At 42.0% G+C, this 26,675-nt stretch overlaps 1 protein-coding gene across 4 annotated transcripts in view; it reads left to right on the forward strand.

Annotated features, from left to right (window-relative positions):
• The first annotated feature begins 7,694 nt into the window (after positions 1–7,694).
• Positions 7,695–26,675, forward strand: part of SMG1 (SMG1 nonsense mediated mRNA decay associated PI3K related kinase) — a 93,677-nt gene continuing 74,696 nt past the window's right edge. For 2 of the 4 annotated variants that reach the window (XM_044746792.2, XM_070484863.1), the window contains exon 1: positions 7,714–8,170. Coding sequence is in view for 2 of the 4 variants with exons in the window: in XM_070484863.1 (XP_070340964.1) it covers positions 8,079–8,170 (92 nt within the window). In the remaining 2 variants the exon portion in view is untranslated. Of the gene's footprint in view, positions 8,171–26,675 lie in introns of all 4 variants that reach the window. The other 2 variants (XM_044746791.2, XM_070484865.1) reach the window with 2 other exon arrangements.

Here is a 26,675-nt window from a genome sequence, read left to right on the forward strand (position 1 = left end):
ATCCCTGTATTTGCTGGGGATAAATACTTCCCAACCACTTGCTGAGATTTGGAGATTAGGCTTTTTTCTACAATCCTATTATTTTCATATTTCTGTTTCCCTCACCCAAGGTGATGTCATACTCGGCCATCTGCTTCCCCATCATCCAAAAGCCACCTCAAGCCATGCTTTTTCTGAGAATCTCCTTCCGGGGCCCAGCAGGGGGGGTCCCCTGAGAGGTGGCATGCCTGGGGGATGGTCCAAACACTGTGCCAAGCAGTGCCAGAATAAGCCTTCATTTGTCAGCTTGTCATGGGACAAAGGGGTCATTTCAGTTATGACACATAGAGCAGTTTGCTAAAGAGGTCGAATACTTCTGTTTCAGCAAGAAGCTCCAGAGGCAAATATTTATCCCACCCTTACTTGGTTGGCTCTTTAACTTTTTAATGGTAATGAATTAAATTTGGACACCTGATTTCTTTTAAGGCCCTAGGCTACTCATACAAAATGATAGATTAAGTTGATTGTTGGCTCAAATAAATTATAGGCACAGCATAGAGACAGGCAACCACATGCAGCTTTCAGTTTCAGCTCTGCTGTGTCCTAGCTATGTCACCTTGGGCAAGTCGTGTCCTCTATAAGCCTCTGCTTCATCATCTGTAAAATGATAATGAGAGAAGCAACCAATTTTATGTGGTCATCCAGAGGATTCGATCAGCAATGAGCTAGTTATGTAAAGCCCTTAGCACTGTGTCCGGCGAGTCGCTGTAGCCAACGTTAGCTGTTGTATTATGAATTGTATCATCATCATCATCATCAGATTTGGGTGACTTCCAAGTAGTAACAACAAACACTGGAGTCACCACTGTCCTTTACCCTGGCCTTAACTTTCACCCGTACCCTTTCTCTTCCTACCTCCACCACACATTAATATCCTCTCTCTCCAACCCAATCCTGGTGGGATTTAGTCTGACTTTGGTCAAGATGTTTAAGAAGGCTGGAGTTGCGTTAAAAACCCAGAGAAAGACACTAGAAGCCGTGGATTAAGGCTTAACCGAAGGCTACATTGCTAGGAGCTCCTGCTAAAAGCCAAAGAGAAAGGAAGATGCCCTATTTCCGGCCAAGCAATACTTGTCAATTAGCATTCAAAGCAAAAACTTTTCTCCCACACAATCCACTTCTTCAGAAAGACATTTAGGAGGTAAAGGAAAGGGATATGCACCGGAGGGCTATCTTTTTAAAATGCTAAATGGTATCTGTACAAACATAGATGGCAAGGACTTGCTACTGGAGATTTTATTTACATAATCTGCATTTTATTTACATACATCCTTGACATTGCTTTCATCTTGGGAAGCAAAGGAACTGGCTCCTTTAGAATCCTTCTGCAAATCCTTGGGCACCTGACGGCCAAGCATAGGGGAATGGCATCCTCCAAGTGTTTTCTCCATTTCATAAGTCACAAGTAGCTCCGCCCGGCTTGGCATCGTCCTCCTCCTGTTTCATTGTTCAGAGAGCGCACGAGCCACTGGGCAGCACGTCTTGTGCCCTGATTCACAGAAGCTTGGCCCTTGCCTCAAGCTGAGGCAGCCTGAGTGGCGATTTCAAATGTGTCATGAGGTTTCCCAGCCAAATTCCTCCAGCACCAACTTGAAAACTCGCTATAAAAATAGCCCTTACTAAGGGAGCCTGACCTGTGGCAAAGATTTCCTAGCTGGAAGCAGGAATAAGAGGGCAGCTGGCTTTCTCTTTAAAAAATCTTCTCTAATGTCTCTTTGATGTGATTCTGCTTTTAAGGCTGTGTTTTAAGTCGCTCTTGTACTCAAGCCTCCTGTTTGAGAATGTGGTTCCTCGATTCTTGGTACCTAATTGGGCTTAATCCTGCACCACATTTGGGGATTAAAGGAAACAAAAGAGATAGTCTCATCTTTTGTTGACTCAGGATACAAATTTAAGTATCTCTCTAGGAAATCTGGAAGATGTATCTAGGAAAATCCTGCTGGTTAAGGAGTCTGGGGTTGGTCCGTGTTCAAAGCCTGTTACCAGGACCTTTCAGAAGTTGAGAAAGGGGGCTGGCCTAGTGGCATAGTGGTTAAGTTCACAGCTCTACTTCAGCGGCCCAGGGTTCACGGGCTCGGATCCCAGGCGCAGACCTAGCACCCCTTGTCAAGCCATGCTGTGGTGGCACCCCACATATAAAATAGAGAAAGATTAGCACAGATGTTAGTTTCAGGACAATCTTCCTCGAGCAGGAAGAGGAAGATTGGCAACAAATGTTACCTCAGGGCTACCTTGTTCAGCAAAAAAAAAAAAAAAAAAAAAGTTCAGAAATCCTCAGGTCCACTCCCAGTTTTTCAGACTCTGAGTACGTATAATAAAAATTTAAGAAACAGCAAACCGGGCACAAAATTTATGATCCATTTTAAGAGTTTCCTTTTTTACAATTGAACACTTTTAACACAAGGGGGAAAAACGTAGAACACAATATAATTACACATTCACCAGGTAATAATATCATTTATGACGAAGTGTTCATGATAGCCTCTGCAGTGTAGGGGCTGATAAGGGGACACACTTTTACAATCCAGACTTCTTTCCTGTCAACCTGCCTCCAGGACTCTGCATAATCTCATTAGGCAATAATGTCAAAGGTCTAAATCTGAGGCCTTTAACGAATGTGGAGTTGGGACCAAATGTCCCTTCTGTGCCTGCCTGTGACAGTCCCTGCCTGCTACCAGCTGGGTGACCTTGGGCAGCCGGCTGAGTTCCTCTTGGCATCAGAGATTCCTACCTCATAGCATGTTTAGAACAATTCCATGAAGTGACCCACACAGAGCATTTGGCTCAGAGCTTGGCATTAGTAATTGCTCAATAAATATTAGCTAGACTTGGTCACTCTTATTAGAGTTAAGACTCCATGCCTTGGCCAGAGTTTATTTAATTGGTCTATGTGGGTCACTGCCACACCCCAGGAGTATTCCTTCTTTGTCCATTCATTCAACACATATTTATCGAATGCTTACTTTTAGTTTTTAATTCTTTTTTCTTTTTTTTCCCCCTGGGAAAGATTCGCTCTGAGTTAATATCTGTTGCCAATCTTCCTCTCTTTTTTTTCCCCCCTCCAAAGCCCCAGTACATAGTCATGTATTCTAGTTGTCAGTCCTTGCAGTTCTTCTAGGCGAGCCTCTGCCACAGCATGGCTACTAACAGACGAGTGGTGTGATTCTGCGACCAGGAAATGAACCCGGGCCGCTGAAGCAGAGAGCGCTGAACTTTAACCCTAGGCCATCAGGGATGGCTCTACTTTTAGTTTTTAAAAGCTTTGTTTCACAACTACCACATCTGTATTCTAACTAAGAAACTAGCACTAAGCAGGAAAAAAATCATCCATGATCCTTCAGTACAGGACATCAATATGACATAAATTTCATACATTTTCTTCTCATCTTTTTTCTGTGAAAACTCCCCCTTCCTTTTTTAACTGAGTTGAGGTCATACCACACGTTCACTTTTGAACCTCATGCTGTTTTTTTCTTTAACATGTTAACATAATATTTTCCCGATATCATTAAAGATTCTTCCCAATGACAATTTTTAATGACTGTAGAGAATTCCAAGTACAAATGTACTGTGTCCTAATCAGTTTCCTACTGTCGGGCATTGAGATAATATCCCACTTTTTTTGCTATTAATAAGTAAAACTGCGACTAATACTTTTGTATTAATCTTGGTTCAAATTTTAGTTCCTCTCCATTTCATTCCTTCCATTAACAACTATTTCTGAATATCAACTCTGGATCAAGTGCTGTGCTGGCTGCTGGGGGTCGAGGGGTGGAGGTGGGGCAGTGGTGGATTTTGCTGTCACAGAGCTCATATCCCCAGGATGAGACAGATAATAAATATGCAAAGAAACTCAATACCCGCAGATGGTGATGGACCACAAAGGAAAGAAATAGGATGTGAGACAGAGACTACCTGGAAAGGGCAGTGGCCAGCTTTTCTGGGCAAGGAGGTCAGGGAAGACCTCTCAGAATTGAGATGGGCCATGGAAAACAGGGCCAGGGCTAGGGTGAGGCAAAGGAGGTGCCGAGGGCCCCCAATTTAAGGGGGCACCATAGGTACTTCATTTACCTCCACCTAGTCCCAACCCTGATGGGAGCAGATGTAGGAAAGGCATTCTAGGCAGAGAGAACAGCAGGTGCAAGTGCCCAGAGGCTGGATGAGAGGCTTGGTGTGTTTCAGGAAGAGAAAATCATCCCCATGACTAGAGCGGAGGGGAGAAGTGCTAAAGAAACCAGTGCGGCAGAATCACCAAAAGAAATAAGAAAAAATGTTTTGAATGTTTTGAGAATTGATCATATTTGATATATTTTTTTAAAGTATCCAAGTAGTTGCCATGGGAAAAACTGGGCTTTCAATTCTTTTTCCCCCGGCAGTTTAGAGTTGTCTTTGTAACCCACATCTGTCAGGAGGTGAGGTTGGGAGGGGCATCAATAACTTTTTCAGTGCTTACAGGCTTGAAGGTGGTGTTTCTTTCTTTCTTTTTTTTGCTGAGGAAGATTTGCCCTGAGCTAACATTTGTGCCAATCTTCCTCTATTTTGTATGTGGGTCGCCACCACAGCATGGCCACCAATGAGTGGTGTAGGTTTGCGCAAGGAACCAAACCCAGGTTATTGAAGGAGAGCATGCTGAAGTTAACCACTGGGCCACCGGGCCAGCCCTGAAGGTGGTGTTTCTAAACCTTGGGGGGGGGGGGCACATTAGAATCCCCTGGGGAAGACTTAAAAAATACTGATGCCTGGGCCCACACTGAGAGATTCTGATTTAATTGGTTTGGGGTGCAGCCTAGGCATAGGGATTTTACTGTGAAGAGAAAATTGAGAAGGACTGTTAGGATCCTAATCTGGGTATGAGTTGCTCTGAGATGTTTGCACTGTAGGAGAAACCTGCTTTTACAGGTTCTTTTAGGCTCTTAACAGCAAGTCTGGATTTTCTCCTAAGAAGAATGAGAAACCATTGATGGGTTTTAAGTAGGTTGCTGACATGCTCTGATTTTTATTTTAAGAAAATCACTTTGGCTGCAATGTGGCAAATTTCCTTAAGGATAGATTACCAGAAGTGGAATTACTGGGGGAAAGGGTATTAACAATTTTACGTCTTTGGATACATTCTGTTAAACTGCTTTCCAGGAAGCTGCTGCCAAATGACAGTAACCTACCTTCTGCATCCTTGCACCACCCCTTTGCCAGGACTGAATGTTTTTGAGGGTTAATTATTTCTACCTGAGAAGTACAAAAAGTAACAACAAATAAGGAGCAATTGTTTGAGCAACTGGGCACAAGCCCAGCCAGTTACTTTTTTTCCTCCTTCTTCATTGGTCAAATATTATCCAAATAGCCAAGCTATACCCCTCAGAGAAGTTGTAGATCTGATTTCCAGCTAACATTTATCGATTGCTTACTGTGTGGCAGGCCATGTGCCAAGCACTTTACATACACTGTCTCTATTAATCCTCCCGACATCCTTTAGAGATCAAGACTCCTCTTATCACCTCCATTTTTCAGGTGAGAATCTGGGGCACTGTGAGAGTCAGGAGCTTGCTGACGCTCCCTCAGCTTTTAAGTCGAGGCGTTTGAATTTGAACCCAGAGCCCTTCCTTGAAAGACTCTGCTGTTGCTCTGCAATTTGGAAAGGTTAAAGGCCTCCCGACATTTTTCTCTAGGGTCTGAGGTTCTGGTGATTCTGCTGCACATTATTTTGGAGTCTGAGTAACTGACATAATTTGGTTACTGCACCATTGTTGCAATCAACTAGTTAAGGAAGTCAAAATGATTTCTTGGCTACAGCAGCCATTTGCTTACGGGTCTGAGGGTCCCAAAGAAGAAGGGAGCATCAACTTACGTGGAGCATAAAAAGGATCAGAGGAAAACAGGTTCAAGGAAACTCGGAATTTACAATTAAGAAAATGTTTTGGGAGAAGGAGCCTTTCTAATCAGACTGCAAGACAGGCTTGCAGGTGGTGGAGGAGGGGAGATGGAGCAAACATCAATATTTCAGTCATTTCTTAAAGTAGATCTCTCTGACCCCTAATCCCAGAGTTCCTTGAGGACAAGGATTGAGTCTTTTTTCACTGTCCCATCCCCAACTGCTTGGTTAGTAAATGCTCAATAAATTTCACTGAATTTTCAATGAAAGAATAAATCATGATTAGGCTGTACATTAAAACATACATGAGGACAATGTATTCATTATTGCTTATGTAATTAAACAATAACTACAAACAAACACCACCAAAATACCTTGTGGCAAGAAGAACAGTTTCCCAGAGAGGACCATACTGAGCGAGGGGACCCTAATCTTAGGACTCAATTCAACAGGGACTTTCTCTTCACAGGGGAGTAGCGAAGAGGAAATGATAAACAGGGAAGAAAGGACATCTCTTGTAGGGCCTCTGGTACAACTGGTGGGACACTTCCTCATCGCCTCCCTTCAGCAAGAGCGAGGTGGGCAAGTATGCTGGTACCTAGGGCAAATTTCAGGATGGAGTGTGTACATCTGGGATACATCCTGCAACTCAGATGTTCTATTAAATTATTTTTTTACACACGTGGCTGACCTTGCTTGGGTCTGACCTACTGGGAATTTCTGTTGAGTCAGATATGAGCCCCAGTTCAGAGAAAGAGTTTCTTTTCCCCTAAAGGAGGGGGAGGGAGGGTTCATTTGAAAATCTAACTTTCCATCCTTTAGAATTGGCAGGATCATTCTTTAGTGAGGGGTTGGTGGGGATAAACAACGAGCCTGAAGCTGAAGGGGCAGGCGTGTGGAGATGTCAACATCTCATAATCTTCAAGTACTTTCGGTAACAATTTTTAACTACACAAGTGATATACAAAGACTTTCTTCTTGCAACGTAAAGCAATAGGTTAAGACTCTCTGGGCAGATAAGGTTAAGACCTTTTTGACAATCCTCCCCAAAGGTAGCTCCTCTTACCTGTTCGATGTGCATCTTGCTCCCCATTTCTCTCTGCATCCGCATCCACATCATGTAGCAGATGCTTTAGCAAAAAGTCTCTCTGGGGGGAGAGAGGTGTTAGGTTTGTCCCCATCTAGCCAGACTCTTTCTGGTGGGGAAGCGGGGCCAGCGTTAGGGTGAGAGGACTTCAAAGCACATTTCACGTGGCGGGGACAGGGGCTGGCGGTCGTGGGTACTCTATTTACTTTAGTTTTCTACAACGTGAAGAAATGGTCAAGCTGTCAGGCCTCCATGGGCACATTTCAGGTGGGTGCGCGATACCTACCCGTGTCTTTTTATTACTTTCATTTTTTACCGCCCAGGGCGAGGAAGGCAGGCGCACGTGAACCTAAGGGCACGCCTGTGTGCTCGCGCGCAGGACCCCAGGTCCCTAATTGGACGTCTGTTTACACCTGACGGCCCGGCCCTCGGGGGTCAGGTGCTTTCCCGGGCGCGTTTGGAAGGCTGTGCGGTGGGGTCGGTGGCGGAGATCCCCTCTCCCATGACCCCCCGCGGCGGAGCGCGGACTTCGGCGCAGTCCGCAGAGAGCCGGGCGAGCCCAGGGCGCAGGCGGGCCGCCCGCTCGCCACGCCCCCGGCCACGCCCCCCGGAGCCGGCCCCGCCCCGCCACACCCGGCCGGCCCCGCCCCTCTCCCCTGGCCCGGCGGGCGCCGGCACCGCCCCTCGCTCCCAGCATGCCGTGCGGCAGCGGCAGCGCGGCGGGCGGAGCCGGGAGGCGGGGAAGCCGTGGCTGTGTGAGCGTGAGCGGCCGCCGCCACCGCCTCCTCCTCGCCGTCCTCCTCCTGGGCCCCGGCGTCGCGGGCCGCGCACGGCCCTGGGAGAGACGTCGCCTCCCCTGCCTCCGCCTCCCCCTCGCCGCGCCGCTCCCGCCTCCTCGTCCTGCGCTGCGGGCTCAGGCGGAACCCGGAACGGCCGTCCGCCTCCCCCGCCCTCCGCCGCCGCCTCCTCCTCCTCGGCTTCCTCCTCAGCCCCGGGCCGGAGCGGCGTGTCGGCGGCGGCCGGTTCGGGCGGCGACTCGCGCTTCTTCGGGCGGCGGCGCTTGGCCATGTCGTGTCGGGGAAGGTAATGAGCCGCAGAGCCCCGGGGTCTCGGCTGAGCAGCGGCGGCGGCGGCGGCGGCACCAAGTACCCGCGGAGCTGGAATGACTGGCAACCCAGGTGGGTGAGCCGGCGCCCAGCCCGCCGCGCCGACCCCCGGCCCCGCCTCGGGCCGGCCGCGGCCTAGGGCCGGCGAGCGGGGAGGCGCGGCCTAGGCCCTCCACCCCCCGGGCACCGGGCGCGGCTTCCTGGGTTCCTCCCGCCCCGGCTGGGGGAGGAAGGCCGCGGGGAGGCGAGGCCTAGATGCCTCCCCTCTCTCTGCATTTCAGCCCCGGGGCTGGTGCCGAGACCCAGGGCGCCCGCGGGGGCGCTGCCTAGGAGGTGGGTCAGGGAGGGGGGAAGAGAGGGGCCGGGGAGGGGGACCACTTTCTAGTGACCACCTTCCCCCCAAGTTGGGATTAGAAAGTTGGGGGATCCTGGGAGTCCAGGACCCTGTCTGTTACCCATTGACTTCCTTGGCTCCTCATCCTCTCGGTCCCCACGTGAAAGACCTCCTTAACTGTGATCCCTTCTGTGCCCCCCACGTGTCAGTACTTTAAAAAAACCTCCAAGGTTTTACCCTGACTTTAGGCAGGGCAGTTGTGGGGCGGGGAATGAGGCTGTCGCTGTGTTCATGGGGCCGACCCACTCTGATCCTGGGAAGTGAAGTTTTCCCCAAGTGGAGGGGCGGTTACCTTGGTGGAGAGCTGTTCATACCTGGGCGCTTGAGTGGGCCGCTCAGCGGTGGAGAAGGTCCTCGCGTATGGAGGAGGATTCGCGCTCACCGCTTTAGGGCCTAGTTGGAATTGAATATATTAGGAGTATCAACCTTTTTATTAAAAAAAATTAATTTTCGTGTCTTTCTGATTAACCATGGGGCAGTTGTACCTAATTTGGGGCTGATTTATTCTTCTCTCTCTTACCGAGTAAGTGCTTGTAATGTTGAGAGACTATTTGGAATTTAGCTCGGTGCTTAGAACTCCCTAAATGTGTGTAATAGTTTAGAGTTAGTTGATTCATGGAGCTCTCATACTTGGAAGCAAACTTGCGTTACAGTTGTCCAGGAACTGGCCAAATAGATGGAAGACGCACACGTTGTTGGAGTGACTTTCGCTTCCTGATGGTTGCGTGTAATTCCAGCAGTGTTTGGAAATAAATAATTTAAGAAGATGTTAGAATGTAACATTTTAAGATGTGATTGAAAAATCAAAACGTGGTACACATCTTAGTCTGTTTAATATGCCTTCCCAAGTCCTGTGTCTGTTGAGAACCAATGTGCATACCTAGGTGACATTAAAAGTTAGTGTCTGAATCTAGAATTGAGATGTCTAAGTAGTTTAAAAAAGAAACTGTTTGGAAAGCAGTTTTACTTGTCCTTTATCACTTAGGGTTTGTAAGTGTTTTAAATAAAATCGATTGACTTGTTTAAGTATTTTTATCTGTAATTGACATTCTTAGTTGTTTTGTACTTTCCTTGAAATGTGTAAAATTTAATTTTTTTGCATCCAACAAGCTGATGATATATGAGCCTGAATTTGATGTTTGAGAGCTCTTCTTTTGCTATGGATTTTCCATTATTTTTCAGTACTGTGGTCAGCATATGTATAAGAATTTAGTGTATCTTTAGAGGGCTAAATAAAGTGCCCTTCTCAAATATCCTAGAGCTTTCGGAAAATAATAAATTGTAACTTGTAGTTCTAAATAAATGGAGTAGTGGAGTTGCAGCCACATGCTGGGTCACCTGACTTATTTGACAAGTATGAAACAGAATGGCTTATAGTTATGGAATATGGACATGGGTTATTAATATTATCCGTGTTGTTTTCTTCTTTCAAGTGCTTTATTTCTTGACTGTGTGTGCTGTGTTGCGGGAGGATGTGAGCTTTCTTTGAAGCTGTGCTCTGTAACAAATTCTCAGAGCTTATTGCCTAGGTAGACAAATACTCGACTGTGAGATGTACTTGGTTACATGGAGTAACAGTTGGTTAGGATGTTGGAAATACTTGGCTTCTTTGTGGAGAAGGGAACAGAGTAGTGTGGACAATACCCCATGGCACAACTTGATCTATTTGCAGTCACCATAGTTGTTTTGTTAAATAGCTAATAAAAAACCTCAGATGTTTGCCAAGTCATAAGTTTTCATGGTTTGAGGTTGTTATTCTGTCCCCTCTTCACTTCGGAAAGGTGACCGACTCCAGTTAACCAACAGAATGGAGCCTTATCTTTCCCCCTTGTTTAAATGGGAATTTATTTTTCTAAACATCTTCAGATGCAGGCAAATTCTTCATGGTTCATCTGAATCATTTTGGTTTTTAAAAAAAATTCTTTGCCTTTACCATTCCTTGTCTGATTTTTTTTGGGTTCTGTTTTCCTAGATTTAGGCTTTTGAAAAAGTGGGATTTAGAAAAGCAATTCTCGTTGGTTTCTCATAGTGTTAGTTTGTCACGTAGTCTGGAAACCCACCGTTGAGTCAATCATGGTTGCACATATTGACAGGAAGTGTGCCAGGTGGCTGAATAGACTCCTGTCATCTGGCGACAGAGCAGGCCTGCCTTTGCTACAAGCATACCTTCAGCAGAAAGCATTTATGTAGCACTGGCTGATAGTCTTCATTTTCGTTCACTGTACTCTGAATTATCATTTAAGAATGATTAGGCAAATGAATGGTTTTATCCTTGCCACTAGCCAAAGCTTGTCCTGTTCTCTCTCTCTCTCTTTTTTTTTGTGAGTGAGATTAGCTCTGGTCTGTTGCCAGTCTTCCTCTTTTTGCTTGAGGAAGATCATCACTGAGCTAACATCTGTGCCAGTCTTCCTCTGTTTTATGTGGGATGCCACCGCCGTGTGGCTTGACAAGCAGTGCTTGGGCGGCGCCCAGGATCCAAACCTTCGAAGCGGAGTGTGCAAACTTAACCACTTCACCACCAGGCCAGCCCCCTGTCCTTTTCTTGGTTTTATTTTGAGAAGTAATCTTCTAGTTGTATCAATCAAGATAGAGATCAGAATGGTTTAAAATTAAATGTATAATTAGTTACTGTACATTTTAATATTCCAAAATGACATGATTATTTTGATATTGGAGTCAAATATAGATTAGTTCAACAAATGAGGTTGCGTTCAGGTCAACATCAAAACACATTTTACTTCTACACTTGGGAGTCGTAGGACTTTGGTTAACAGATATGTATCAGGTGTCTTAATGTGCCCAAACTTAATGATCTTTCTACAAGTCTAAAAGAATGAAACTGTATATTAAAAATAGTTTCCATTTTTGGTAAAATGTAGACAGATTAAAGTTTTTAAAATTAATAGAACCACTGATTTTAAGGAGGCTCTAGGTTAGTATGGGAGATAAGAAGGGGCTTTGTAAAAGGTAAAGCATTACGTGGATATTAATTGTGATATAATTCTTGGTATAATTATTTTTACATGTGATTAAGAAAGTTTAAAGCCTGGACTGTCAGAAGAGGGAAAACCGTACCGTTGAGTTGGGGGCAGTGGGCCATGAAATTGATCTGTACTTTTTTGATAGTAAATTTGGGGAGGATCTCTCTCTCAAAAAAAAAAAAACAACCCCAAAACAGAAGAAAGTAGGGAGATGGCAAAATGCAAGTTATCCTTGGTAAGAAATTCCCAGTTTGGTTAGAAGGATGAAGTAGTTAAGAGAAGTGATACAAATAAGAGAGAAAGCTCAAGAGCTGGATTGAGCTGTTTTGTAGGCCTTGAACCATAGTTTAAGTGTATTTGGTGTGACCTTAGGGATCCATTGAAGTTTTACCAGCAGGGAAGTGGCATTAGTTTAGAAGATTAAAATTAGTTGGGGGGTGTGTATATGTAACCACAGTAGGAGGCAGTTGGAACAGTCTAGATGGGAGACTGCTGAGGACCTGAGTATTCTGTTTATAGCTCATGATTTAAATTCAGACACAATATTCAGCCCAATATGTGGGAATTTCTATAAGCAGAAGCCCATCATTTGTTATCTGGTATCGATTGAGGATGAGCACTAAAGTGATTGTTTTTCTCTGCTCACACTTCAGTTCAGCTTAGGACACTTATGTATATGGAATGGTCATACACATAAACTGGCGTGTGGTCCATGATGTCTTTTGGGAACATCAAGTTCTCACAATGTTTTAATTTAAGGTTTCCTGCCTTCACTGCCTGGCGTATAGTAGGCACTTACTTACTTGCCTTTCTTTCTCTATCCTAATCACGTAAAATAAATCCCTGAGACTCATTTCAGTGGACTTCCCTTTATAGAGTCACACAAATTGTCAATTGTTTGGCGTCTCTTTATATTATTATTGTTTGGTTGCTTGTCTTTGGCTATCTTAAAGTTGTCTCAGCACCCATTTTATTTTGGGGACAAGAAAATAATACCCCTCTTACACAGAAGTGTAACAGTAAAGATTGCAGACATTTTGTGGTTTAATTCTAAATGAAATATTCCAGCTTATTACATTTTAATTTTTTTAAAATGCAGAGTGTAACCTCTTAAATTCGTATAGAGTTTTTTGATGTAGAGACATTTGTCTTTAGAGATTTTATTTTTTCTTTTTTTCCCTAAAGCCCCCGATACACAGTTGTATATTTTTAGTTGTGGGTTCTTCTAGTTGTGCTATGTGGGACGCCACCTCAGCATGGCTTGATGAGTGGTGTCATGTCCGCACCCGGGATCCAAACCGGCGAAACCCTGGGCCACCAAAGTGGAATGTGGAAACTTAACTGCTGCACCACCGGGCCGGTCCCCGAGACATTTGTTTTTATAATGTTGGTTCCACTCCATCTTGTATTGGTTGATTGAGTGTACTTTCCTTTTAGTTGAGTTCTTTTTTTTTTCCCTCCCCAAAGCCCCAGTACATAGTTGTATGTCCTAGTTGTGGGTCCTTCTAGTTCTTCTGTGTGGGACGCCGCCACAGATAGAATGTGGCTTGAGCATGGCTTGAGGAGTGGTGTGTGGGTCTGCACCCAGGATCTGAACCAGCGATCCCTGGGCCGCCGCAGCAGAGCACGAGAACCTGACCACTCGGCCACCGGTTGGCCCCGGAATTCTTTTTTTTTGAACTTTATTGTGTTACTTTTTTGAGGTAAAATTTACATGTGTATAGGTGTTAAGTTCAGTGAATTTTGACAAATATATACACCTGTGGAACCACTAGCCCAATCAAGATGCAGATGCACAATGACTTTTCAGTTGGGTAACCCCCCTACCCCCCAAAAAACCCTACAGTGTGTACAGGTAGATTTCACCTTAACATTTTTTGTAGAAAGGAAATCTTTGAATATTATCTTATGATTTATTACCAACTGAATGGTTTCTGAGAATTGATAACCTCATTATCTTCAACATATTTCTATTACTCCTCTTTTGCTGTAAGCGTAAGAGCATTGGGGTATCTGAGGATCCCCGTGAAAACAGTTTCAGACGGTGGAGCCACCGTCAACCTTTTCAGGCATTCATGTCCTAGAACTTGGAGGAGCTCCTCTGCTTGGCCGAGTTTATTCCTCTGAGCTACAGGTTTGTGGACCTTTCTCCACACTCTCCATACCAACTGTGGCTTTGCTGTGTTTCACGCTCTCCCCAATCTAAACCTCGTGCTTCCTTTAAGACCCCTGCCCCGCTACTGCCACCCTTTGTGATCCCTTTCCTTTCCGAATCTTGCAGCTGTCTACGGTGAAAGTAACTATGCTTCTCAGTTCAGTGATTGGTTTCTTGTGTTCCCCCAACTAGTTTAAGTCCCTGAGGGCTGAGCCAGAGCCAGATTCTCCCCCACATCTCTGTCTTCTTGCCCTAAAGCGCTCCCCAAGCTCAGTTCTGCTTTAGGGCCTTTGCACTTGCTCTTCTTGCTTTGTCCCTACAACATAGATTGCTTTTCTCAGAGTACTTGACCTGGGTGCTCTCAGGCTGTCTCAGCCTAAATGTCACCCCCTCAGTGAGAAGCAGCAGCCTTCTTTAACACTTCACTGTAGGTTTTCCTCATAGCACTTACTGGGATTTTCATGTGTGTCTTCCCCAATAAAACGTAACCTGCGTATGTGCTTGCGTCTCGTATATTCTTTTTGCCTCTGTATGTCCCTTCTTCCCTGTCAGTGCGTCAGTAAACAGCATACACTGTACTTTGTGTATTTCGATTCCTTCCTCAAGTAAATACATAAAACTGGAATTCTGCAAATTTGTTTCTGTGTTTAGAGTTAGCTCCAGAGCTTACAACATTGTTGCCATAGGAGGCGTTGCATTTTTAGGGGAGCTGTTCCTTGTAAGCAGCCTGGTTAGCCCGAGGCAGCAGCTTACATCAGCTGATTGAACGGGTTCAAAGGGACGGTGTTCTAGTGGACTGAGGTGGCCAGATCTTTCACAGAAGAAAGAGTATGGTCATTTAAGATTCATAGGTTTTATCTATCTTGAAAAAATACGTTGCTCACAAATTTAAAGTTCTTTTACCCATTGACATTTTATCCCATATCTGTTGTATCTATCTGTACATTATGTGAGCAGTCTAATCACGAAAAGTTAGGCACCGGCTTGAGCCTTCTGGCATTGCAGTAGAACACCCGAGGAAGCGGACTTCCTGCCTCTTGGATGCCTGCTGATTGGGGAGTGACTGAAACCCGAATCTTCCAGAATCAGCAGATTGCTAAACATAGTGAATTACTTCTTTCATATTAATCTTCCTATCCTTTCAAAAAAGGCAGTTGTCTTCCTGTTAGAAATTATTCCTTTGGAGGTTAATGTTGCTATTCTTATTATTTATAGTATGTGTAAGAACTCGTGTATTACTTACAACCTTTTACAGACTTCTGGTATTTACCATTTAAAAACCTCTTTTAGAGGAGTTTCTGGTATCAGAATATAGATAGTTTTTTGGTATGGAATTTCCTAAATTTTGCTATTCTTTGTTTTTAAGGAGAGGTAGTACTTTTCCTTTACCATTTTTATCCTCATAAAGAGAACCTCAGCAGTGCTCTTATAGGTCCACAAGAATATTATTAATATTTCGGCAGTGTCCTAAGGTAATTGTATACTTATGTATCTATCTGCAGTTTAAAAAAAACAAGGTTAAACTTACTGTTTACTAGATCTTTATATTTGGGTGGCATCCAGTATATAATACCTTTTCTGTTGATTAGGAAAAAGGCTCCACTAATAAGTATGTCTTAGATTTTATAAAGTTAAATATATTAGTTTTTCTTCCATATTTGACTATGTTGACAACACTTTCTTTTATTTTTTACTGAAGCTCTTTGAATTTAAATTTTCCCTCTTATATTAATTGAAAACTTGTCTTCGTGCTCTTCTCGTTAGCATTTTAATCTTCTGATTTTAAAAGATGTGTATATGTGTTATGTATGTGTTTGAGATTTTAACTTGCGTCTTGCAACATTCAGTTCTTTGGAGCAATCCATGATGCTTGCTGTTCAGCCTCTTGAGGGTCTCCCTGGTCTACATGCCTCATAATATGAACCCTGGAATTTCTTGTGTGAAATATAACACTTTATTTCCAGACTCTGTTTTGATTCTGACACTGGAAATTCAGATTAATTGCCCTAATGACAGATTCTATGTTGGCTTCCTGAGATTTGCTAGAATTTAGACAGAAAAACCTATTAATTTGAGGAAAGATGTCAACCTTTTTGTCCTCTTTATAGAATGGAACTCTTTTATGATTGGATGATTAACAGATCCAGAGATGATCACCAGTATCACATAGTATGGTGTGGTTGAATTCATACATATTTAATTGAAAATAAAACACATCCTGGAATTTCTTTCCTATGAAGATTGATCGTCTTTCTTGCCTGCCCTTCTATTCTTTGGGTACATGTGAAGAAAAATGAAAATATAGCAGGTTTCCCAGTAGCAGGACTATGAAACTTGAGATTTAGAGTTTATTCATTAGTCATGTTTAAAAAAACCTACCTTAAGACATAGTTTGTATTGTTTTTAAAGGACTTCAGTTAGAATTCTGACTATGAAAAGCGCTTCTGTCATTACATATTTGAGGTAGTGATAGCATTTTAATATATGTCTTGTTCCTTTTTTGAAAATATTGGAATTAAGAATGAACTTAATAAAGGTATGTCGGGGTAATCAGTTGACTGACTATAAAACAAAGTTTTATAAAAGAAGCGTTTTATTTAATTAAAGTGGCCTATCTTGTATAGTTACTATACTGCTAGTATTCCGTATGTTTTTGTTGTAATCGTATTGAGGATATAAGAATTGTACCAGTAGTGCTGTTCTCCTTGATCTTTTAGTCCATGTAAAAATCCACTTGCTGTCTTAGTATAATTGCGTTGGAGAAATTAGAAATAGAACCGGGGTGTTTTTAGATTCCTCTCTAAGGTGTATTTATTTTTAAGAATGTGTGCATTTTTAGTATTGATCCTTCACAAATATTTATCTTAGGAGAGGCTGGTGTCATGAAAATAGCAGAGGACTAAGAATGGGAAGACAGAGGTCTTTTGTACTGGCACTACCAGCTGTCTCTCGGAGGAGGTCATTCTTGCCTTCCTTAAGATGTAGAGTTATGAGGGTTAAAGATGAAGTTTGGGAAATTGCTCTTAGAACTGTTAAAGTGCCATACAAATGCTATTTATGTTACCGTGTCTGAATCAAATTTGGAATTTTAAAGAACCCCCCCTCTTTTATCTCTTCCTCAAAAAGTTTTAGAATTAACTACACTCATGGGCACATAACTAGTTCAAATTTCATTTTTGTCTTCTAGTACTCTGAGTACTAGAGTGTGTGTGTGGTAACTTCTAAAAATTTTGTAAAGGGTATTTATGTCAAGTCTCTTAGAGGATAATTGTTAAATTTCTGTTAAGTATGGTACATGACATTTGTGATGTTGCTTGTAAGCGTACTTTAAAAAAAAGTATTGGTGGAGATGCAAATAATTGCCCTCCAGTATAGAAGTGATTCTCTTTCTACATTTGCTGGAGTGCTTTCATTAGGCTGATAAACTTGTTTCAAGTTGGCTAATGAGGAATTTATAGATCTGCATCATTCTTTATTTGTTCTCCCTATCTTATTATTCACACTTTAAGAACTTGATACCAGTTGAAATTGTGAGCCAGCAAAAAGGATCTAATCTTTGTGTCTGTTTGCATGTATTGGAGGGCAGGTGCAAATGGAATTAAATAGAGGGTGAGTTAAAAGCTAGCTGTACCTTGCTTAACTGCTATTATGCAGTTGGAATTTAAGAACATCAGTTGAACGCTGCACTGCTCTGCTCCCCCCCCCCCCCCCCCCGGGTCTAGTATGTATGTATGTTTGTTTTAAAGGGAGAAGAGAGAATGGATCATGGAGTCATGAAAAGCGTATGCTCTATCAGTGTAAGAGTCTGAAAGTACTTATTTTTTATTTACTTGTTTATTTTTGGGTGAGGAAGATTGGAATCATGGAAAAGACATGCGCTACCAGTGTAATAGTCTGAAGTACTTATTTAAATTAATTAGTTTAATTTTGGGTGAAGAGTGGCCCTGAGCTAACGTCCGTGCAAGTCTTCCTCTATATTGTATGTGGGACTGCCACAGTGGTTTGTTGAGTGATGTGAAGTTCCGTGCCTGGGATCTGAACCTACAAACCCTGGGCTGCCAAAGCGGACAGCACGAACTTAACCACTACGCCACAGGGATGGCCCAGAAGTACTTAGAAAAAAGAACCACATGTATCTTCTAAACAAAGATAGGAATTAATGAAATTTTGTATCATTATAAGAATATATGTACAGTATTAAGCTATCATGAGATTTTGGTGCTATTTTAAATTATGGCACTATAAATTTACTCAAAACGAGTAAATAGTCTCCTAAGAAACTTCATATCTGGAAACATTAGGTTTTCTCTTGTTGTAAAAGGAAATTATAAAAGGTTCTTATTTTAAACTACTTAATCTGACTAAAGTGTATTTAGTATAAAATATAACAAAAGAAAAAGATAGGATTTTATAGATCTTGTGAGTTTAAAGTGGCTTAAGTGATGATTTTGAACTGTTTCATAGCTTTCTTAAACTTAAGGCTAAATACTTTAAATACCTGAGTATGTTTCTGGCTACTGCTGAGCACAGTGGGAGCATTGTTTCCTGGCTCTTGAGTGCTGCTTACTAGTATGTTTCAGTAACTACCAATAACTGTCTTCATTTAATGAATTTTCCTACAGTTAGAAGAATAGTGTGATTTTTCTGAAAAGTATCGTCCTTTCTCAACTGTTTAATTTAGGAGCCCGTATCTTTTGAGATTTATCTATGAGACCTTTTTATTTATTTATGTTTAAGTAGTAGGAAATGGCTATTTCAAGATCACCCCTAAAAGAGATCCCAGTGCTTAAGTAGGAGGGTTTACCATACATATTTTATCTCTGATTACAGGAATTATGTTTCTTTCCCAATTTGTTGTTTAACAGTGTATTTCCTACCTTGGGATACTTAAGGAGATAGGTCCTATAGGAGTTCTTAGGGATGTTGAAAAGAATCAGTCCATTTAAAAATCTAGCCAACCTGGGGCCGGCCCCCTGGCCAAGTGGTTAAGTTTGCACGCTCTGCTTCAGTGGCCCAGGGTTTCGCCGGTTTGGTTCCTGGGCACAGACCTAGTGCCATTCATCAAGCCATGCGGAGGCGGTGTCCCATATAGCAGAACCAGAAGGACCTGCAACTAGAATATGCAACTATGTACTGGGGGGCTTTGGGGAGAAGAAGGAAAAAAAAAGATTGGCAACAATTGTTAGCTCAGGTGCCAATCTTTAAAAAAAAAAAAGAATCTACATTCTGTCTTACTATAATTACGTTGGTAAAGTTAGAAATAGAGCCAGGGTGTTTTAGATTCCTCTCTAAGATGTATATATTTTTTTAAGAGAGTTGGGGCAGGGGTCATGTATATAATTTGAGAATGCCCTAAAGATATTTCTAGTAATATCTTCCTATTTGTTGAGAATCACTGGTGTGGAATGTGAAATCCAGTGTCTTTTCCATATTTGCCATCATATGTGAGATATGTTATGCATTAAGCGATGCATGGTAGAATATTGCTCTTTTGATGCCCCAAAACCTCGACTGTGCCCAAGATTTGTAGGGTTGTGTCCCTTACCAATGAGGCACTCGTGCCTTACTTGGTAATAGTCTTCTTTAAAAGTATCTATGTTTAAGTTGGATAATTTTTGTTTTTTCTTAATGTGTAACAAGTGATTTTTGGCAAGCACATTTTTCTTGACAAGTCTCACCTCTTAAAAAAAATAATGGTAATAATGTTATCTGTTAAACAGTACATTTATTTTTAAAGGAGACCACAGTGCTTTTTATGATTATGATTATAATTATTTTTTTGCTGAGGAAGATTGGCCCTGAGCTAACATCCGTGCCCATCTTCCTTTACTTTATATATGGGATGCCTGCAACAGCGTGGCTTGATAAGTGGTGCATAGGTCTGCACCTTGGATCCGAACCCATGAACCCGAGGCTGCCCCCTAAGCTACCGATGCAGAGCACATGAACTTAACCATTACGCCACTGGGCCCGCCCCAGGATTATTTTTAAAGAGAAGATTTAAAATAGATAATTGTTAGAGAATCTCACAAGCATGTCAGTTCCTTGGGGGATATGCTCAAGTCTGTTAGCTAGAGGAACTTTATCAGAATAACTCAGAGTCATTATTTGCTTATTTTCAGGACTTTTTAAAGGTGGTCACACACATTTCTTACATTAATAAAGTAGTTCTTTTTTCTTGATTATAGAGTCCCAGTCTGGTTTCCAGACCTCTTTTTAGAATTCCTGTAGTGTTTACCTCTGTAGTGATTCTTAATCTCCGTCCAACGTTTGGCTTTTAACTAGAGAGCCTTGGGGTGGGTGTGAAGGGGTGGGACTTGTGTCGTTGTGGACTTTGAGTCTTTTTGTCCTTCCTCTGCTAGGGAGGTCATGGAGTAAGAGATTTCCTTTCAATCTTGGCAATTTCCCAGGCTGAATGGGATGTTTCCAAAGTACTTCCAGGACTTGCTGACAAAAGGGTAAGATAAGCGATGCAAATAGGAGCTGAAGCAGGGTTTCTTTTTAAGGCTGTACGCTAGCTTGGGTTACAAATAAAGGCCAGGACAAAGTGAGTCAAATTGACCTGGTGCCTTAGATTCAGGAGCCTTTAGGTGAATGGTTATTTAGCATAAAGAAAATTGTTTTTGTTAGATACTGAACACTGAATTCACATCTGAATTGGAGATAAAAGCATACAAGATTTTATAACTGCCAATATTCTTAATCCCCACTAAGATATGAATTTATGCCAGATGAGGTACATAACCTCAGAATACTTAAGTACTTAGAATAAATTAGCTTGGATTTCATGTCTCTGTCTCAGCCAATGATTTTACTAGCCTTAGTGCTTTGACTCTTTAAGTTTTTTGTGTTGTCTCGGTTAGTTAATAAGAATTTAGCCACAATTTAGAAAGCTATCAAAATGGGTAGGCAATGCAATAAAATATTAAGAACTTATTGTGCATTTCTTTTTTTAAAAAATGAAGTGCTATAAGGACTGTCTCAGGTATTTCTCAGGCATTGACAAAGAGTAAAGTTGCTGTCTTGCTGGAAATTTAGAACTTCTGCTGTTAAAATAGGTAACAGTTGTCTTTTACTGTGTAAGTGCAGTGTTTTTTTTTTTTTCTGCACCTTGGCTGGGTTAATCCTTTCCGAGCTCTTCTTATGTTCCAGCTCTTCTTATGCCTGATAAATTAATTCAGGCGCTAACAGTCTGGTCTCATTCAAAAGCTTTAAGCCAGTGCTTCATTTTTGCTTTTCCCTTTAGAACATGGTAGGCTAAATATAGTAGGCAATATAAGTCATGAAATACTGAATTATTGAAATAAACCAATGGTTTTTAATTTATCTTTTATACTTTAAAGTCAGGTTTATTGAGGTGTAATTTACATGCTGTATAGTTCTTTGAGTTTTGACAAATGCCTGTAGTATTATAACCATGACCACCACAGTCAGGCTATGGAATAGTTCCATCATCCTCCAAAATTTCCTTGTGCCCCTTTGTAGTCAGCTTCTACTCCCAGCTCTTGGTAACCACTGGGTTTTCCCCCCTATAATTTTGCCTTTTCAAGAATGTCATAAATAAGGCTTTCTCAAATTATGGTAAAATGCACATAAAATTTACCATTTTACGGTTCACTGGTATTAAGTACATTCATGATGTTGTGCAACCATTACCACTATCTAGTTCCAGAACTTTTCATCACCCCAAATGGAAACCCTGTACCCATTCAACAGTCACTCCCCATCCTCCCCTCCTCCCAGCTCCTGGCAACCACAAATCTACTTTCCCTGTGGATTTGCCTATTCTGGATGTTTCATACGAAAGGAATCATACAATATGTAGCTTTTTGTGTCTGGCCTTTCACTTCGCATAACCTTTTAAAGTTCGTCCATGTTATAGCAGGTATCAGTACTTCATTCCTTTTTGTAGCTGAATGATATTTCGTTATATAGATCACATTTTATCGATTCATCCTTTGATGGACATTTGGGTTTCTGCCTTTCGGCTGTTGTGGATACTGTTGTGGTTGAGTGTCTGTGTACAAGTTTTTGTTTGAGCACCGGTTCTCAGTTCTTTTGGGCATATACCTAGTAGTGGATTTGCTAGGTCATATAGTAATTCTATGGTTAACATTTTGAGGAATTGCCAAACTGTTTTCTAAAGTGGTTATACCATTTTACATTCCCACCAATAATGTATGAGGATTCAAATTTCTCCATATCCTCACAACACTAGCTATTTTCTGTTTTTTTAAAAAAATTATGGCTTAGTGGGTGTGGTTTCTCATTGTGGTTTTGGTTTGCATTTCCCTAATCACTGATGATGTTGAGCAACTTTTCATGTGCTTATTGGCCATCTGTTTATCTTTGGAGAAATATATCTATTTAAGTCTTGCTTATTTTTAAATTGGATTGTTTGTCTTCTTGTTGAGTTATAGGATTTCCTTGTATATTTTGGATACTAGACTCTTATGAGATAGGTGATTTGCAAATATTTTCTCCAATTTATGAGTTGTCTTTTACTTTCTTGGGGCATAGAGTGTCCTTTGATGCACAAAAATGAATAAGGCTTTTAAAATGCATGTTGAGTAGATTAAAAAATTCAGAATTTATGTAAATATATTGCTGAAGCCAGTCCTTTCTGTTTCTGACTTCTTTTTTGTGTTCAGAAAAGTTACTCTTAAATTATATGCATAGACCAAAGTTTAGTTATGAAAGTTTTAACTTAGGAGACACACTTTTACTTCATTTGAACAATCATAATGGGTTTTGAACCAAGGTCATCTTCTAGTCTTTCCCTCTCCCCTCTTCAAGCAGCAACCATTGTGCTGTTATGTTTTCCCTATGAAAGGTGTGTGGTATAATAATACTCCCTGCCTTCAATACTAGCATCTCAAACACGTGAGCAAATGGAAGCTAGTATGTAAGTAGTAAAGTGGAAACTAGTGTGGTACACACTTTTTCGGTGCTATAAGAGTTTGAAGAAGGAATGAATGATGGGATTATTTTCCTGAAATCACAGAGCATTTTATATTCCTAATTGGAACTACACTGACTTAGGGTTTTTTCTTTTTAGATCGTAAGTTCTTAGAGGGTTGGAACCATCTTAGTTCACCTTTTGGAATTTGTTAGCTCTAAATTCTCTTGAGGTAATAATCAAGAAAATATTGTTAATTTTAATAGAATGTTTTGGAAAGGGAATGTGGGTTGCAGGTTGAATCTTAAGAAAAGTTATTATTGGGTTAGGTTGGGGGACTATATTCCAAGGTCAAGAGAATGGCCTCAGTTATGAGTCTAGGCAGTCATTTAGTCAACACGTAGTTTATATGCTATCTAGGCAACAGGGGTACAATGATAAGCAAAACTGATAGGCCCCTGCCCTTCTGGTGTTTACAGGCTTCTGACAGAACACAGTTAAATAAGCTTTTCAAAAGGTGTAAGAGCTAAGGGAACTATTAGGTTCTTTGGTAGCCACATATATAGCAGGGACTCCTCGCCAGCCCCAGGGCCATCAGAAACTTTCTAAAGGAAAGCTTCAGCTTGGAGGATAAAGAGAAATTAGCTAGGGTTGGTGAGGGGCAAGGACAGGGCTGTTCTGGGCAGACAGGGCTGAGCAAGGTGATTCTTTCTATGGCACTGCAAGATTAGGCTGATGGCATAGAGTGTAAAAGGGGTGGTTGGTTGGTAGAGGTTTAGCTTGAAAGGAAAGTAAGGTACATGGGATTATAAAGGCAGCAGGAGGACATCAGATTTGTGTTTTATGAGAATTATTTTTGTTGCAGTGTGGAGGAGAAATGGGATAGAGAGGAGAACTGGAGGCAGGAAACATACTCTGTCTGACTGACCGAATAGTGCTGTTTATTAGAAAATAGCTGATCATGGTACCATTTATTAAAATGGGGATTCTGGGAGGAAAGGAGCCAGTTGTTGTGTTTGAGGCGTTAGAACATTGAGATTGTTTTTTAAACAGTTGGGTATTTTGGTCTGGACCTCAGAGTAGACTTCTATGATGGAGGTCTAGATTTGGCAGTCAGTGACATACAGAGGATAAATACTGCCATTGCCATGAATTGAGGGAGAGAGTACAAAGTGAGATGAACAGAGGGCCTAAGGTCAGGCCTTGAGAAACTCCAGGGGGTTTGGTAGAAGAGGCTGAGCAAGACTTTAGAGTTTCCTGAGAAAGCAGAACCAGAGAGGTGGGAAGAAGTACAGAATATAACATCCCATAAGCCAAAGCAAGGGAAGAATGTGTTTACTTTGAATTCTCAGGATCTTAGCACAGAGGGTTATTGTAAGAATTTTTGAAAGTGGTTTTCGGGGCCGGCCCAGTGGTGTAGTGGTTAAGTTTGTGTGCTCTGCTTCAGTGGCCTGGGGTGTGCAGGTGCGGATCTCAGGCACAGACCTATGCACTGCTCATCAAGCCATGCTGTGGTGGCATCCCATATACAAAATAGAGGAAGATGGGTTCCGATGTTAGCTCAGGGCTAATCTTCCTCAGCAAAAGAGGAAGGTTGGCAATGGATGTTAGCTCAGGGCCAGTCTTCCTCACCGAAAAAAAAAAAGTGGTTTTCATTCAGCCCACCTCATTCCTCTGCAAGACAGCTTTGTGCAAGCCACAACCTGCTCCACCCTACTCCACAGCCCTGTGAAAGCTGCTGAGAGGATGAGTAAGATGAAGTCTGAAGTATATCTTGAATTTAGGAACGTAGAGGTCATAGTTGGTTTTGCCAAAAGTGATGGGGCATAAGTTGCATCAGTGTGGATTGAAGAGCTAGTAGAGGTAAAGAAATGGGAGTGGAGAGCAGAGAAAACTCTTAGTTTGACTGTAGAGAGCGAAGGCAGGTTATTTGGTGGAGGGACATGTGGGATTGATGCAGTTTGTTGTGTTTTGTGATTTTTAAAAAATACATTTTTGTATTTTTAAAGGGGAGACATTAGAAAATTTGACGTACTTAAGGAGAGAATTGAGTTTGGTGGGAAAGGTAGCCTCCACCGGAGAAAGAGTATTTGAAAGATTAAGAGAAGTAGATGGAATCCTAATCAAGGCCTAGAATTGGGTGCAGATGTGTTATGGTATTTTTTTTTCTTGGTGAAGTAGAGAGAATGAGTGTGAGAATGTGTATCTGTGTTGGGAGTTTGGTAGAGTATTTCGGAATCTAAAGAGAAGGGGGAAGGTCTGAATAAGCATGTGGAGAATGGGAGGTGAACACTGGAGGACCTAGGAGTGAGGTGCGTGCTTACTGATGGGCAATGGGTAATTGATAATTTGGTTTATCCAGGGTTGGGGTTTTGCCAGAGTGGTGTGAGGAAATTATTAAGGGAGGTTAAGGGGATTGACAAGAGTATTATTGAAATGATAGACCATGAAATTTAAGCTGGTTAAAGAAGGAAGTGATGAAGGAAGAAAGTACTTAAACTGGGAAAAAGTAGAGTTACTGGAATTAAAGTTACCAAAAGAAACTTCAGAGTGGTGTTGAGAAAGAGTGTGAGGATACTCTTGTCAAAAGCAAGTCGTCAGGCGGACATCGAGCAAGATGAACTGAAATGGGCTTATGGGATTTGAGAGACAAGTAGGCCATGAGGAACAGTTCCTACATTGGCAGGGACGGTTTCAGTGGAGTGCTGAGGGTGGAACCCAGATTACAGTGAGTTGAAAAGGGAGTGAAGGCAAGAAAGATACATTTTTCTCAAGAGGTTTGGCCGTGAAGAGTCTAGACAAATTAGAATTAGAAGGAGAAAGGGAGTTAAGATTTGGACTTTTTCTAAAGGAAACACTTGCAAGTGCTCTTGTGTTGATGATATGATGAATAGTAGGAAAGTGGGAGATCCAAGGCATACCTCAGAAGATGGGGGGAAGTATGGCCCCAGAGGGTTACTGGAGATGGGAGGTTTCCTGGTTCCATTATGTGAGGGTGATGGGAGGAAAGGCTCTGGATGCAGAGGCAGGTGAGTTTGTGGATTTATTGGAAAGAAGTTGGCAGGCAGTGGCAGAGTGTTGAAGAACTTGAAAGTCAGAACTGAGTTTGAGTTCCTGCTCTCCCTTTTATAAGCTATGCAATTTTAGATGGGTTATGGAACCTTAGTTACCTCAACTGTAAGATGGTAACTGATGGGATTATGTTAGAGATTAAATGAGATGATTAATGTATGTAAACTGCTTGGGTAAATTGCCTGCCAGGGTTGGTAGGAACTCAAAATTATTTTCTCTGATTATTGAGAGTGCTGTGGAATGGCTTGTACTTCTTGTGAAGCAGGAATCTATAATTGGTAACCACAGGTAGTGCTGGGGGAAGGAGGAGGGTACAGATAGTTTGAAAGCTGTTTTGGAAAGGAGAGAGCCCTGGCTAGGGAGACATGGGCAGCATTGAAGACCCATTTGTAGTCAGGGAGCTACATGGGGGAAGTGTGTTCATAAACCTTTTCACTGAAGACAGTTATGCACATGAAGCAAAGGTTAAAATCTGATGTAGTGCCTTCCTAGAGTTGCTTTGTTTGTTCCTTTTGCTTAATTTGATTAGAGGTCTGTCAGTAGAAGGTGTCTGAGATTCCTTGGAAGGGAAATAAACTATAATGAAGTCAGTTCAGATTATTATGTTTGCTAAAGATGTTGTTAAAAAACAAAATTTACAATCTTTTAACTTTTGGGTTAGAGTACATTCAGTGATTTTGAGTATAGGTGCAGAGTTAGAGGGGGCATTGTCCACAAGATCACCCTTAGTTCTGATGCCAGTTGCAAGTTTGGGGATCTCCAAGATTACCCTTAGGTTGGATAATTCACCAGAAGGACTTAGAGAACTCATTGACAGTCTTTATATTCATGATTACGGTTTATTACAGCTAAAGGATATAGATTAAAATCCACCAAGGGTAAAGGCGCATAGGGCAGAGTCCAGGAAAGTTCCTAATGTGGAGTTTCCAGTTGTCCTCTCCCTGTGGAGTCATGAACAGTATCACTTTCCTGATGCTGGTGTGTGACAGTGTGCATGGAGTATTACCCACGGAAGCTCACCCCAGCCTGGGTGTCCAGAGTTTTTATTGGGGCTCCGTAATTGACTGCCCACGTGG

Source organism: Equus asinus, chromosome 14 (assembly GCF_041296235.1).
Source record: "Equus asinus isolate D_3611 breed Donkey chromosome 14, EquAss-T2T_v2, whole genome shotgun sequence".
Classification (NCBI taxonomy): domain Eukaryota; kingdom Metazoa; phylum Chordata; class Mammalia; order Perissodactyla; family Equidae; genus Equus; species Equus asinus.